The 14,291-nt window shown below is 40.6% G+C and overlaps 1 protein-coding gene across 1 annotated transcript in view; it reads left to right on the plus strand.

The window, feature by feature from the left end:
* The window catches only part of NEO1 (neogenin 1), a 215,823-nt gene that overhangs the window by 98,175 nt on the left and 103,357 nt on the right, over positions 1-14,291 (plus strand). The window contains exon 5 of the mRNA XM_059823584.1: positions 3,471-3,607. Coding sequence (XP_059679567.1) covers positions 3,471-3,607 — 137 coding nt within the window. The remainder of the gene's footprint in view (positions 1-3,470; positions 3,608-14,291) is intronic.

Consider the following 14,291-nt stretch of genomic DNA (forward strand, 5'->3'; position numbering starts at 1 on the left):
TGACAAAAAGGAGAATTCATGTAAATGCTACCATGTTGGAAGTAGTTTGTGAGATCCTATATGACAAACTTGTGTTGCCTAATGTGGCAACGTCCAGTAATTTTTAATAGTTTCAGTAGCATCTTAATTGCTGGTTAGTAACCATGACAGAATCATTAAGGTTGGAAAAGACCTGTAAGATCATCAAGTCCAACCACCGACCCAACCCCCCCATGCCCACTAAACCGTGTCCCACAATGCCACGTCCACACGTTCCTTGAACCCCTCCAGGGATGGTGACTCCACCACCTCCCTGGGCAGCCTCTTCCAGTGCTTCACCGCGCTCTCAGGAAAGACATTTCTCCTAATATCCAGCCTGAACCTCCCCTGGCGCAACTTGAGGCCATTTCCTCTCGTCCTGTCGCTTGTCACTTGGGAGAAGAGACCAACACCCACCTCCCCACAACCCCCTTTCAGGCAGTTGTGGAGAGCGATGAGGTCTCCCCTCAGCCTCCTCTTCTCCAGACTGAACAACCCCAGCTCCCTCAGCCGCTCCTCATCAGACTTGTGCTCCAGACCCCTCACCAGCTCCGTCGCCCTTCTCTGGACACGCTCCAGCACCTCAATGTCCTTCTTGGAGTGAGGGGCCCAAAACTGAACGCAGCATTCGAGGTGCGGCCTCACCAGAGCCAAGTACAGGGGCACGATCACCTCCCTACTCCTGCTGGGCACACCATTTCTGATACAGGCCAGGATGCCGTTGGCCTTCTTGGCCACCCGGGCACACTGCTGGCTCATATTCAACCGTGATAGTCTGCTGCCTCACCATGCGGATGTTACTTCACTTTTCCAGAGGCTGGCTATGGGAAAATGAGCATCGTAAGGCTCGTGTTGCTTTTAGATGGATAACGATGGAAGCTGGTGGGTATCCAGAAAAAGGCACTACATGTCAACAAAACGACACTAACATTCTGTATAGCGTTTTATCATGCCTTTGCAATTTTGGTAGTCTCAGCGTCGCGTCCGGTCAGTTCTTGCTGCACGGCCTGCCTTCCTGTTTTGTGTCCTGTCACTGATAGATGTAGCACATTTACCAGTTGGCTCCATTCTTTCTGCTTTCATTTTAGCCTTCAGCAGATTATATGCTACTCAGATTTATTTAATTCACCGCGAATGCTAGAACAAATAATCAAAGAAGCTATTTTACATAATAAAAGAAGATACAAACTTGCTTATATGGATGTGTGAAGGTCCAGACTTGCCTTGCTCATTCATTTTTTTCTTAGGCGTGGTTTTAGTGCAGCCTTAACATGTTTAACATGCCATTCTCACAAAATAAGCTTCAGTGACATTGTTTCTGTTCAGCTTGACAATGTTTGGAAAGCTCTTCTGTGTTCGTGGGCTGTCGGTGTCCAGATGCAGACAAAGAGGTTCAGGAATCGGGAAGAGCATTGTTTTCTTAGATCTTTTTAGATGGTCTTAGAACTTTCTTAAATGGTCAGATTTATTTTGGAGGTGGTGTAGTCCAAGACTTCTAGGTTCAGTTTCTTTGTGCTAAGTTCAACAGACTTGTTTGGTTTAAATCTAATGAATTTACCTGTATTCTACAGGTAAATAGAATACAAGAAAGTAGGAGAAGAGGGGAAAGTAAGTGATACGGTTTTGGCAGCTCCTGTTCACATCTCCTTTGTACAGATTTTTCTTGCTCAAGACAGGAGACCGATCATCCTTCGCTATCTTTGATTACCACTAAAGCTTCTATTTTTTTCTACATACTAATTTTTCATCTGATCCATGATAGGAGGCTTCTGCTGTTTTTTGGCTGCAATGACAGTAAAATACATGTGAAAATAATCCAAGATGTATCTTCTCATCTTAATTTCTCTTCTTGAACTACTGTCAAGCAGTGCCAAAACAGAGTTTAATGACAAACTTACTGCTGTTTTCCTCTTAGCTAGAACCTGTTTGCAGTGCTGTCCACATAGTCCTCTACTATTTCTTCAGATGTTCCTCTTTTTAAAGCTCCTAATACTTTTTTTTCAAACTTACTTATATCTTCACTCAAATTCCCTGCACTTCTTAGAAAACAAACTTTTTGTCGTCCTTCTGTTACCAGATTATGGAAGCAGGACCCCTTTCCTTATGGTATACCTGGTTAGGACATCGCCCTGGATGCTTTTAAGACTGGTTTCTTTCTCTTAATTCCAATAATGATTTTGTTTGTTCAGTTTTTAAATCAGAAATGTGATCAACGATTACAGTAGTATTGTAAATCAATATTAAGGTGGCAATTAGTTTGGTGAGTCAGAAGTCTTTGTGTCCTAACAATTTACCTTTCCAAGCAGGTAAGAGCATTGGTTCTACTAACAGAATTCTAGTAAAATTTCAAATGGAGAAAGCAATTAGGTTGATTATTGGCCACTCTATAGAGACCAAAGAAGTTAATTGTTGTAATGTGCTATTTGGTTAATAGCTGGAAAGAATTCAGTCCGTTCCTGCCCACTAAGCCATTGCTGGGTAATGCCAGAAAGGCAGCCGTCAGGTAGACTCTCTCATTTTTTTCAGCTGCAAATAAGAATGATTCTGGATCAGCATCCAGCCATCGTTTGTTGTCTTGGCTTGGGGTTTTTGGTAATGTTACTGGCGTTTTATTGTGGGTGCTTGGAGCAACGAATCTTGGGAAACTCTTGTACAAATTTGTGTATCATAAAGGGGAATGATGGTTGCGATGGGAGAAGGATGCTGAGGGTACTACATGTAGCATAAAATGCTACATCTAGCTACTACGTTTAGCGTAAAAAAGCAGATAGTTTACAAGGGTTGAGTTATTAGAAACCCTCCTCCCACCCTTCGCAAGTCAGAGGGAGAAAATTCTGTACAGAAACTTGGTCAGCTTGTTGAATTTGTCTTTTGAATTTTTATTTAAGCTGTATCTTATTCTGAAATCTTACATCTTGCTGAAATGGCTGTCTTTTTACAAAAATTAAATTATATTCTAAAAATACTTCAAATATTATATACATTATACAACATACATTGTTCATTACGTTGTACAGGCGTAAGTCTGGCATGTTATTGCTCACTTAACTTTTCAAGCAATCAGTCATTCAGCCGTATCTGTAAAACATTGTTTTACGATGTGGTTGTGTTACTTCATTTTTCTTAAGTTTTAGTTGCTATTGTCTAAATACCTTGGATTAGAATTAATCGAGAAGAACTGAAGCTGAAAGTGCAAAAAGATGAGCTGCCCTTGTGGAATTGATATAGTTGAACTGAATTTTAAATGTGAAGCCAAAGCGTGGAATTTGACCGTCTAGTTAAAAATTCCCCTTTAACGTGGCTCCTTGTAAACGGCACCCAGAAATATCCGTGTAAACACTTCTTCAGTTTATGTAGACGTTTCAGGCAGAGGACTTGTCTGTGCTTCTCTGGTTATGCTTTACTTAAGTTGATTTGTCCATCAAATTACCCATATGTTCTCTTTTGCACAGCTATGAAAGGTTTCTTCTGCTTGCGGGAGGCAGTCTGGAGATCAGTGACGTTACGGAAGAGGACGTTGGGACGTATACCTGCATAGCGGATAATGGAAATGAGACGATTGAAGCTCAGGCAGAACTCGCGGTTCAAGGTAGGTCAAATATTTAATTTTTAGGGAGAACAGATCTCTAGATGACTTTTCATAAGAGTTTTATTGTGTGATTAGTTAAAGACCCTGTTGGTTTTTGTGCCCCGTTTTAAAAAACAAAACAAAAACCACCAAAAAAACCCCCGACCTAACCCCCCCCTTCTGTTATATTGTGTCATGTGTTACTCTGACTTATTACTCAAACTGTTTATACTTTCATAAATATTCAAATGAGGAATTTGCTTATATAATGCATCTTGAGCATGGCTAAAAGCTGCTGTATATGCTCATATAACAACATTAAATGTGGTCAATGCCATATACTTTCCTAAAGTAGGACAAAGGTCACAGTGTGGCTAATCACATCTGAAAATTGACCTATAGTACTACTACTTAGGTCTTCCTTGAAGAGGACCTACATAAAATATTTTTCGTAATCCTTTAAATATACTGTTGTTTTCAGGGAGCTTGACAAAAGGTAAAAGGTGAGATACTTTTTTAGTAATACCCTGATTTATTGTGTGTATAACTGTCTTGCTTACTCTGGAAAGCTATTTTTACTAGAAACAGCACTGAAATGTTGATAACGTTATTTTAAAAACATCTTCTGTAACCTGTGCCAATAAGGTAGATTTGTTAAGGAGCGGGACAAACAAAGAGGTCTAAGTTTGGCTTCTTCACCTTTCTTACATTTCATGAGGAAATCTGTCATTTTTTTCGTATTAATTGGATCTTAATATTGTTTTAAAGTTTTTCAGCTAGAATTTACTGGCATGTAAGAGTGGTTCATACATGCAGTATTCCTTGTAAGAGCTTAGCTGACTTGTTTTACAATGGAAAGTTGGTCTTAAAAGTACGTCTGAAGGGATAAATCTAATCACTGAATAACCATTAAGGAAGGCTTGTCTATAGCTGAAACCTTTGACAAAAAAGTAGTGTTTTATATTACAGGGTAATTATTCTTATACTATGAAACGTTCTGTAAAGGCACGTTAGCGGAGTTCTCTATCAACACAACGTATGAAAGTTTAACAGATTTTAGTACTCGAGGCATATATACTTAAGATGATACATTTTACATGTCTTAGCCGTGTTTTTGAAGTTCCAGGTGTGTTTCTGGTATGGAAGAGCTGGACAAGGTCAGTTGGGTTTGAAAACTTGTCGTCCTTTCTTAATATATTTTTTTTTTAATAAAGTTGACCATTGAGCTCCTCAGTATTGAACAGCTAAAGGGTTCCTCTTGAGGAAAGCAGCGTGTGAAAGAAGGTGTATATTGGCACCCGCAGCACTTCTGCATTATGTCACAGCTGTATTTAACCATGTCTGTGTAAAACTGAACGTCAGCAAGGTGCAGAAATTGTTTACGAACATATCGGGGGGACTGTTCTCCTGAGACTACCTTGTTGGTACTCACTTTGTGCTCTTACCCACTACCTCTACCTTAAGCTTCACCTTGCATTTTATTCCCCAAGTCCTGGTCTTGGGATTAGCTTTCCGAGCATGTCTTTTGCTTTCTGTAGGTTACCAGTAGAGAGGCATTTTAGCTAGCTCTGCCCTTCTTTAAAAGTTGGGGAAGAACATCTGAAAAAACACGTTCTCTGGGAGGCCTGTTCAAATGCAATATAGCTCTGCTCTGGCTCAGAGCGTTGCGAAAAGCCAACAAATTCTGGTCACGCAGAAAAAACCCGCATTTTTGTTATCTTGTTTCCTGGGCCAAAAGAATGAAGACAGGTGCTCTGTCTTTTTAAATACATGCTTGATGCTTCATAGCACTTTATAGTGGTTTTACGCAACTCACTGCATGCTGTGTCTAATTCAGTTCCAACCTGTACATTTTACAGAATTGGCATGGGGCTTTGATTTTATGGGCAATGGCAGAAATTTAATAATATTAATGATACGATGCAGTTAAACTAAGCAAGTCATAGATAAAACTGAGATTATAGCCTTTACGTAGGGTATACAGCCAGGTCACTTGGGGTATGAAAGTGATCTTGAGATCACTCTTTGTTCCTAAGCTAATGTAAGCATTTTCTTTATTTGGTTGTAAAGATTTAGAATATGTTCTGCCACTTCTTTTGTGCTGAGTTTTTTCTTACACACCTGGCACCAAAAAAAAGGATTTCTTTTCATGCTTGAGTATTAAAAGGTATTAAAGATTATATAGAATGCATTTTGGAAAGTTACATTTCTGATTTTACTTCTCTGTTCTAATCTTAATTCTACTTTCCTTTGAGACGTCACTGTAGAAAGTAATTGTATTCCTGTGTTACTGTAATTTGCTGAAGGGTTGAATACTTGGAGTAACTGTTCTCTGATCACTGTATCATTTTCTTCTAGACTAGAAAAATTGTCGTCTCTTCGCACCTAATAACCGCATCATTTTGCTTAATTTAAGCTTCTTCTGTCATTCTTAGAAATTAGTCTGGCAGAAGCTCATACAAGAAATCCATTTTTAGGGTATTTAATTCCCTTGCCTCATCTATTTTTTCTGCTTCTCTTTCTTGAAGCACCTGGGGTTTCTTGTTTGGAGATTTCAGTTGCATACTAGAGGTTGTACTAAGGCAGGCAGTCTTTTTTTTTCCTTCCATTAATATTTCACGATGGCAATTCAGGGAGACATTTGTAAATCTCTACTTACGTGTGGGTAAGATGGCGTTGTTTGACAGTGTTAGGACAGTTAAAGTGAAACGGCGTTCCTGTTGATGCCTCTTAACTGAGATTTCCCTGCAGTGCCAGGTACGGATTGACTGAAATTTGCAGGTAGTTAGAAACAACCCGCTTTCTCCAGTTGTAAGCTTAAAGTGTGCGCAGAATAAAAAGAATACTCGTTACTTTGCTCCAAGACCGGCTTTTCTATGTTCTTTAATGAGGATATAAAAACCTGGAAGCTAACGTGCTTTCTCTTTGATGTGGCAGCAAGCTGCCACGCATCCGCTGCGTCCGACCGATTGCCTGAATACCCGTTCTTCCACGGCAGTAAGGATGAAATTGCCGACCTTCGTCATTAAAGGGTAGGGTACCGGGAAGTGTCTCGCACTGAGGCGTGCGCTGTACTCGGCTGGCGAGGAATAGGGACGGTTTGCCGAGATGCTTGTGTACTTGTTTAAGGTAAACGGGAGATAATTGAAGATGGCTTATTTCCAACTGCATACAAGTATATGAAGTGATCGGTCCTGGGAGTTCATATTTTTTCTTAAATTTGGCACCATTTTGAATTCAGGTAGATGTTACCTTTAAATTAATGGAGTTTACTCAGATCCTGTTGGTGACACTTAAAGATGTCATCTGTTTCACGTGCCTGGAGGTAGTTTGTTGAACAGGCTACCCTATGTCTTTTTTTTTTTTTTAAAAAAAAAAGTTAGAGAAGCTTTCTATTGCCCTAACATTTGGTTTAAAAAAATCACTTGATTTAGTTTCCCTACATACATCGCAGCAGGACTGAATCCCGACATATGGCTTTAACTAGAAAGGAGTACTCAACTAGAGAGGTACTTAAGTGTCCAGAAGCATATCCCACAAATTTGTTTCCTCAAGCTCTTTATCTACAACATGTGGCTGGGAGCTAGAGCTACGAGATTTTTGTTTTATTCAGAGGGTGATGGAAAATTAATGGGATACTTTAGTGAAAGCTGTTCTAAGAATATGCAAAAAGTATGCAGTACTGATCCTAAGAATACAGGAAAAAATATTATTTCACTACTGCTGAAAGTAAATAGTGGTATTGAAAGTGGTTTTAGTTGAGAAATCATTTAAATTTTAGGTGGGTTTGGAGAGAAGAAAGAATATGGTTTTTATGTAGCCTACGTTTTTGAGGAGGACAAAGAAAGAATCATAAATGAATACCTGTTTTCATCATTAGTAACATTCTTTGTACCTTTACCTGTGAAACATCTTTGTATTTCAACCTTTTGTTAAACCTGCTTATTCTTTGATATGGTACAAAGGGGTTTTTTGAGAAATGCACAGGGAACTCAAAACACTAAATATCTAAAGTACGTCTTGGAAAGCGATTATTTTTTGGTGTAGCTTCTCTCAAGCGCCTGGAATTAATTCTGTATGTTCTGCTGAGTGACACAAGTGTTCCTGCGCTCCTCCTGGCGTGGCTGTGGCCCCTGGAAAGGTGGGTGCTGCCTCCGCCTCCCCCCACAGCCCCTCTGTCATCTATTTGCTTAGCTGCTTTTGTGAGCTCTAAGGCACATTAACTTAAACCAGACCTTTTTGAAGACTGCTTGAAGCTATCTTAGATCATTTTGACCGAAACGGGTTAGGGAGCAACTCCCTGAACAGCTCAGCGGTGGATCTCTTGCAAGCACAATTTTCAGCCTTTTTCCTTGAAAAGGGGAAGATTCACGTTGCCACAGAGTGAGGAGACACCTTGAAGCAAACTCACAAGACTGCTCTGCATCCGAGAGTTGCAGAAAATAAGTGTCTAGTTATGTGTGGGCAAATTGGAGATCTCACGGCCCCGTGTGCACCAGATTTTTGACTTGCGCATGTGAAGCGGTTTGAATATTGACGGGAACATGCAATGTCCTGGAGGAATATCTGCGGCTGAGACAGCCTCAGCCCCTAAGGCTTAACATTGCTGAATCCCATCCACATTTGAGATAGTCTTTTGGGACAAATACCAAGTGGATAAAATGGGTGTATGGCTTTGTACTAACTCACTTTCCCTTCAGTTAATCTTGGGTGCAAGAGGCGTATCTCGTCACGGTCTCGGGCCGAGCACCTTGAAAGTACCTTCGCCAGGGTAGGTTACTTCCCATGGAGGGAGACGACAAATTTGGTGTCTGAAAATCTTCGGTACAAAGTCAAATTTCCGTGAGCTGTGTTGACAGTGATCCTTCCCCTTGCTGTCAGCACGAGGAATGGTGCCGGGTACCACATTTATTTACAACACATGTAATGAATTGAGAGCACTGGAAAAATTTGTTTTGCTCTCACCAGCAATGAAAGAATCTCTAGTATTTCTGTTAGATAAGAGTGGAAAGTGATGAAAGAAAAGCTGGGGAAACAAGTAGTAAATGTATTTAAAATGTAGTCAGCTGGCTTCTGTTCAGTCTAAAACCTGTGGCCTGGAAGAGCCATAGTGGCAGTTAAATACCGAGAAGGTTATAAGTTCATTCTTCATCTGGGAAATATTTCAAATTTATGACTGTGCCCAGCGCCCCTGGGATTTCTGCAAATGCTGTGACGCGAGTTAGCTCACTGCGTGAGCTTCCTCTCGCCCGTCTTGGTGCTTATGTTGTAGATAATGAGTTTAGAGGGAGTTTTCTCTTTAGGTTGAAATATTTACTGCAGTTAATACTGAACCAGAAAATAATAAACCAAAAAATTTTCCATTTTCATTTTCCGTATAACATTGATATGGCAGGTCTGAAGTCTTTAAAATAAATGAATCGCCGTGTTTGTGTGAGAAGAGTCAGAATGGCTCTTTTCTTTGTCTGTGTTACTACCTTGCAATGTTTTTTGAAATTGCAGAAAGTTGGCTCTTGAGTCATCTAGGACAGCATTCGGTGTCCGACAGCATATCTTAAATACTAGGCGTTAAGTGCCTTGCTGTGTTAATGTACTAAAATTAAAATTACATGAAAAGAAAGGTTTATTTTGGGTACCTGTAGCAATAAATTAGAGGTTGCACATGACAAGAGGCTGATCACTGCCTCATTTGTGCTGCCAGGACAAACCGTATGGAAGAAACAAATGCAGAAGAAGTGGTTTGGTAGAATTATCAATTTTGTGCTTTGGAAGGAAATGCCGGATATATTTTCAGAATCATTGAAGAGCCTTATGCTAATGGAAAATCCTTATTCTAGCAAAAAATACATATATTGCAATGTTGGTCCTTGCAGCGTAAGAAAACAGGTTTATTTGTGCCGTCTGTGCAAGGGCTGGGTGGTAATTTGGGTAATAAAAGAAAGCCAAATAAAGACTATGTTTTGTCTAGCCGATAGGTTTTAAATTAATAGTCAGTGACACAAATCAGATTTGAAAAGATGATGTTATTACGACGCAGCAGAACCGTAGTTGGTTGAGGGTCTAGACTATACCAGCTGAAACGTTCCTCTGTCGGTGTAGCATAGCCAATGCATCGTCACATGCGCAAGCGTCCGAGATGGTGACATTAAGGGTCTCGAACACCTGGAGCAAGGCTTGGTGCACCCAAAAGAGGAAGGGAATGTAGCTTTCCCAAATCTGTGAAAGCGTGCTGAGGTCAGATTTTCTGAGAAGCGATCTGCAACCTTTGTAGTTGTTCTGCCTTACTTTTCATTTAGTTGTTCTATTTGCTGTTGGTGTAATGGGTGTTCCTAGTACGGAAAACACTTTGCTTATTGATGGCAGGTAATTATTTTAAGGTTTTGTATTTGAAGATGTTGGCTTAAAAACTAGTTGTGGTTATGCTCCTATTACTACATGATTTTTTTTCTATTTTTATTTATGGGTTTAATTACTGTTGTTCATACTTGGGAACAATATAGTCTAAAGCTATTGACGAGGCTTTAAAAATAGTTTGAAAAATGGCTCCCCGTTATACTATTACCGAGAAACAGGACTTGGGTCAGATAGCTCCCCTCCCCTCATTAAAACAAGGTGAAGATGCACCAGGAGGTGTGAGGTAGGTCAAAATGTGTGGCCCTTTCCCTGTAGCTTTATTATAAACATCTCATTTTAAACATTTGTTTAAGCATCTCAAAAAAAAAATGTTGGAAAAAAACCCCTGTTTCTAAACTTTCTGCAGGGGAAGCAGGCTGACTCCTTTGTTGCACGGTTATAATGTGGGTCAGTCACAGTTGCCGTGTTTCCGGCTGAGGTTGCAAAGGGGGAGAGCATTCCATCCTGTCCCTTTACTTTCCTCGTCTTCCACAAAGAGCAGTTTTATTCAGTCTTATTTCCTAACCAGCCTGAGTTAAACTTATTATTAACGACTTTCTTTAAAATCAAAACAAACCAGTTGTAGAGGGAAGAACCTTAACGTAAAGAATCTTAGACTTGTCTTCCAAAAGTACAGCTGACCGGATCTTCAGCTGTGGCGGGTGCTTTGATAAGAGATAACGCTATCCTTCTCGGGAAACTGTAGATGTTTGAAAAGCGCATTATGTCCTGTAGCAACAGAATAATACGTCTGGGTGACTTATTTTTGCATTAAGCTTTCATTATTATTGGAAACAGTTCTAGGGAAGAAATTTGAACCAACACTGAAAATGGCTAAAACCTTTCTCATACCTTCTAGATTATCTTTATTGATTTCTGTTTCTAATTAAGCTCAGTGCTGTATCTTGATAATAGGCTGCACTTCAGTTAGAGATTTGGAAGATACTGCACTGAACCTGATGCTGTCAAAGGCTCGTACTTGGGACAAAGAATTGGGGGGGTTTTTGTTATCTCGGAACTACTCTGGTTGGGGAAAGCTGTTAATAGTAAAAAGAATACCTCAGCTTCATACACGTTATTTCTTTCCCTTGAAACTGTAATGTGACTTTCGGTAATGAGCTTTGATGCGTAGTGATACAAAAGAAGTGCCGTAAGTCAGAGGAGCCTGGTTTGGGGAAGGTGTATAAGCTGAACTCACTCTAATTTTGGTTACTACCATTGCACTTCACCGTATTATCTGAAAAGACTTTCTAATAGACCTTGCTGCTGCTCTTAAGTATAGTTTAATGTTTATGGAGTTGTGTAGTTTACTTGTGAATTCAACTAAATATGAAAATAGATACTTTTTGAGGAATTTTGCCTCTGTTGCATTGGTGTTCAAGGGTAATGTTACCAGTGAGAAAGTTACAAACAAATACTCAGAAACATAGGGAATAGGGAGGAAGGAGATCGTAGCATTATTTTAAGACTACATCACTGGCTCAGGCTTCACCTGGAGACCAAAAATGCCCATCTACATGAGATGCATAATTTTTGATACTAAATGTAAACTTCCACAAAAATAAGTTGTTCTTTCATCATGCAAAACATCACACTTTTGTTGCGTTTAAAGATACTGTGATCTGATTTCTGTTGCCCGCTGCTATTATGCAGGACTTGGGCTCCGCAGAACCTCTGACTGCCTCTGTTTGTAGCTGCTCATTTTCTAAATCTTGCTCTGCAGTTGGTGAACTGTTGTAATTTTTTTTGGTACGTCTTGATGTTTTCTTAAGTCCAGGAGGAACATTTGTCCAGTTCTTGCCGTAGTTCAGAAGCATAGGACAACAGAACTTGTTGAGGAGAGCTTGCCACGATTCTTAATAGGGGCACAAAGATCAGTTTTCTTTAATCATATTTCCGAAAATTATGAATGAGCTTTGCTGGAATTTTGAAGGAGGATTTCCTTGTAGCAGTGCAAATGTTTTAAAATTTGGTGGTGGTGTTACGGAACAAGGAAAACTGACCGTTGTAACGAGAAGCGTTGGGCAGCCTTCCCAAGCGATGAGCTCTGCCTTGCTGCTTCCTCCTGCTCAAGAGGGGCAAACGCTCCATGAAGCTTAGGGCTGGGATGGTTTTCTGACCTTACCCGGGGTCAGGGTTGAGCAGAGACAGCTGCTGTCTGTGCCTCGTGCTGAGCAGAGTCTAACTCCTGTGGTCAGGGCAAGTCCAGGATGATTACTGAAACCTGACAGTGAAGACAAGGGCTACGTGTGCGCCTTGTAGGGGTGGTATGAACCATCCACGGGTCGACGAGGTGGTGTGAGGGCTTCGCAGACTAGGTACTCATTACCATAACAGATGGGTTTTGGTTTAAACTGTGCTGCAGAGGTATGAGCGTGGTTTGTTCAACTATCAGAGCCTGAGATCCCCCCACCGACAGACCAGGATGAGGAACTGGAAATGGGTGTACCGTCTCTCTGAAGCTTCTGGCACAGGATGTGAAAAGCTACGTTTGTCAACCTGAAATCAATCCTGCTCTTTGATCATGCCGTGACTGGGAATGTCACACCCCTGCTGCATCCAGAAACACCAGCTCTTCCCAGCAGCGGTGGCTTCCCGCTAACCGGCAGGAAGGACCGTGGATGTGGCAGTTCTCTGGGTTTGGACACCATCCTGGGGACGAGCTCTCTGGAGCAACCCACCAGTGGTGACAGTGCAGTGCAGGTGGAGCCACCGCGGTCTGTAGATAACAGTTTTGCAAGGTAGCCTTTTTCTCTTAAAAAAGTCTATTTTCGGGGTACCTGACAACCATTAGTCATGGGGTGGTTCTACATGAAACATCTGTAACTCACCAGACAATTCGATTATATTTGGAAAAATTTTCTTCGTGTTACGTGGGTGTTGCATAGTTTTCAAACGGATTTTTGTGGCACCGAAAAAATCGCAAAACAGCCCAAAATGGTTGAGTGTTTAATGAGGACAAAGATTCGATCCGTTTGGCTAAGTGCCCATAACTGAATTGCAAGGGGGATGGGAGGTAATGCCTCCAGAACTGCACATGCAAGGAAGATGAGGTTCACTTTGAATTTTAAAAAAAGCTTTGTGATTTATTTATATATCTAAAAAATACCATTAAGAAAGACAAAACCAAATTATCAGTAACCCATACAATTTGCACAAATGGTTTTCCTTGTAAATGTTCTTGAGTAATCCTTGGGGATAATGAAAATGTTACTAAATTAAGCAGCAGTGTCTTAAATATCTACAATGTAGAAACTGATATTGAACTAAGGGAATTGTAAAAGCTAGTTTCTCTTTCGGCTAGAATTTCTAATAAATTAAGATCATATTAACGGGGGTTTGAACCAGCTGCTGCTTCATGGAAAGAAATACTTTCTCCACAGAATGGCTTTTAAAAAAATAAGCTGAAGTTGCTATCAATACCTTTGGCCTAGACAATCAGTTACAGAAAATGCACGTTTTTGCCTACGTTTCATATTTAGAAACATTTGTCTCATCTCCAAACTAAAAATGTTCTTTGGAGGAGGATTTACCTGACACAGGATTTTCCTCCCTTGGTTCTGAAGTCAGTTACGTGATGACGAGGTACCTAACGCTGCAAATGAGGAAGAGGAGAAGCATGCTGCCGTGCGGGGCAGTCGGTCCTGCGTTCATCACTCGTCCACTCCTTTTCCCAGGTTTTCATTCATTGTGCTGCTCCCTTGCACTGAAACACCCGTCTGAAATCATACTGTTGAGGTGACTTCTTAATTTTGGGAAGACGTGCAGTGAAGCCTGCCATCTCCATTTTCCATACCTAGTTTCAGCTTGTTTCTGGATGATGTGTTTTCCTTTAGATTGTTTGGAACAAAAAGCTCTAATTCCATGAATTTCGTCATACCATGTATGTCGTGCATGAATATACCTGGTACGCTATATGAAGCACGCCATTAGGTTCCTTGTGACTTAGGCAGGAGGAATAATAACTGCTGGGTGAATCACAGAATCACTAAGGTTAGAAAAGACCTGTAAGATCATCAAGTCCAACCAAGTGGGAAGTTCATCCTCCGCGCAACTGACCTGCCATTAGAAAAGCCGCATGGTTTTGCTACAGTGGTGTAGGAGAGGTGAGCCAGGCGGGCATCCCCACTGGTTCATTGTTCCAAATGCTCTTGAATAGATGTTAAGCATTGAAGGCTATAGCAGAGATAATCATAAACTAGAGATGGACTACAGGTTTTCTTAGTACCATTTTTATTCCCTATCAAAACTAGGTGACAGTTAGAATTTCAATTAAAAAAAAAAAAGCTGAAAGATTCAGTAGTAATCTTTA

This window comes from Gavia stellata, chromosome 13, assembly GCF_030936135.1.
Source record: "Gavia stellata isolate bGavSte3 chromosome 13, bGavSte3.hap2, whole genome shotgun sequence".
Classification (NCBI taxonomy): domain Eukaryota; kingdom Metazoa; phylum Chordata; class Aves; order Gaviiformes; family Gaviidae; genus Gavia; species Gavia stellata.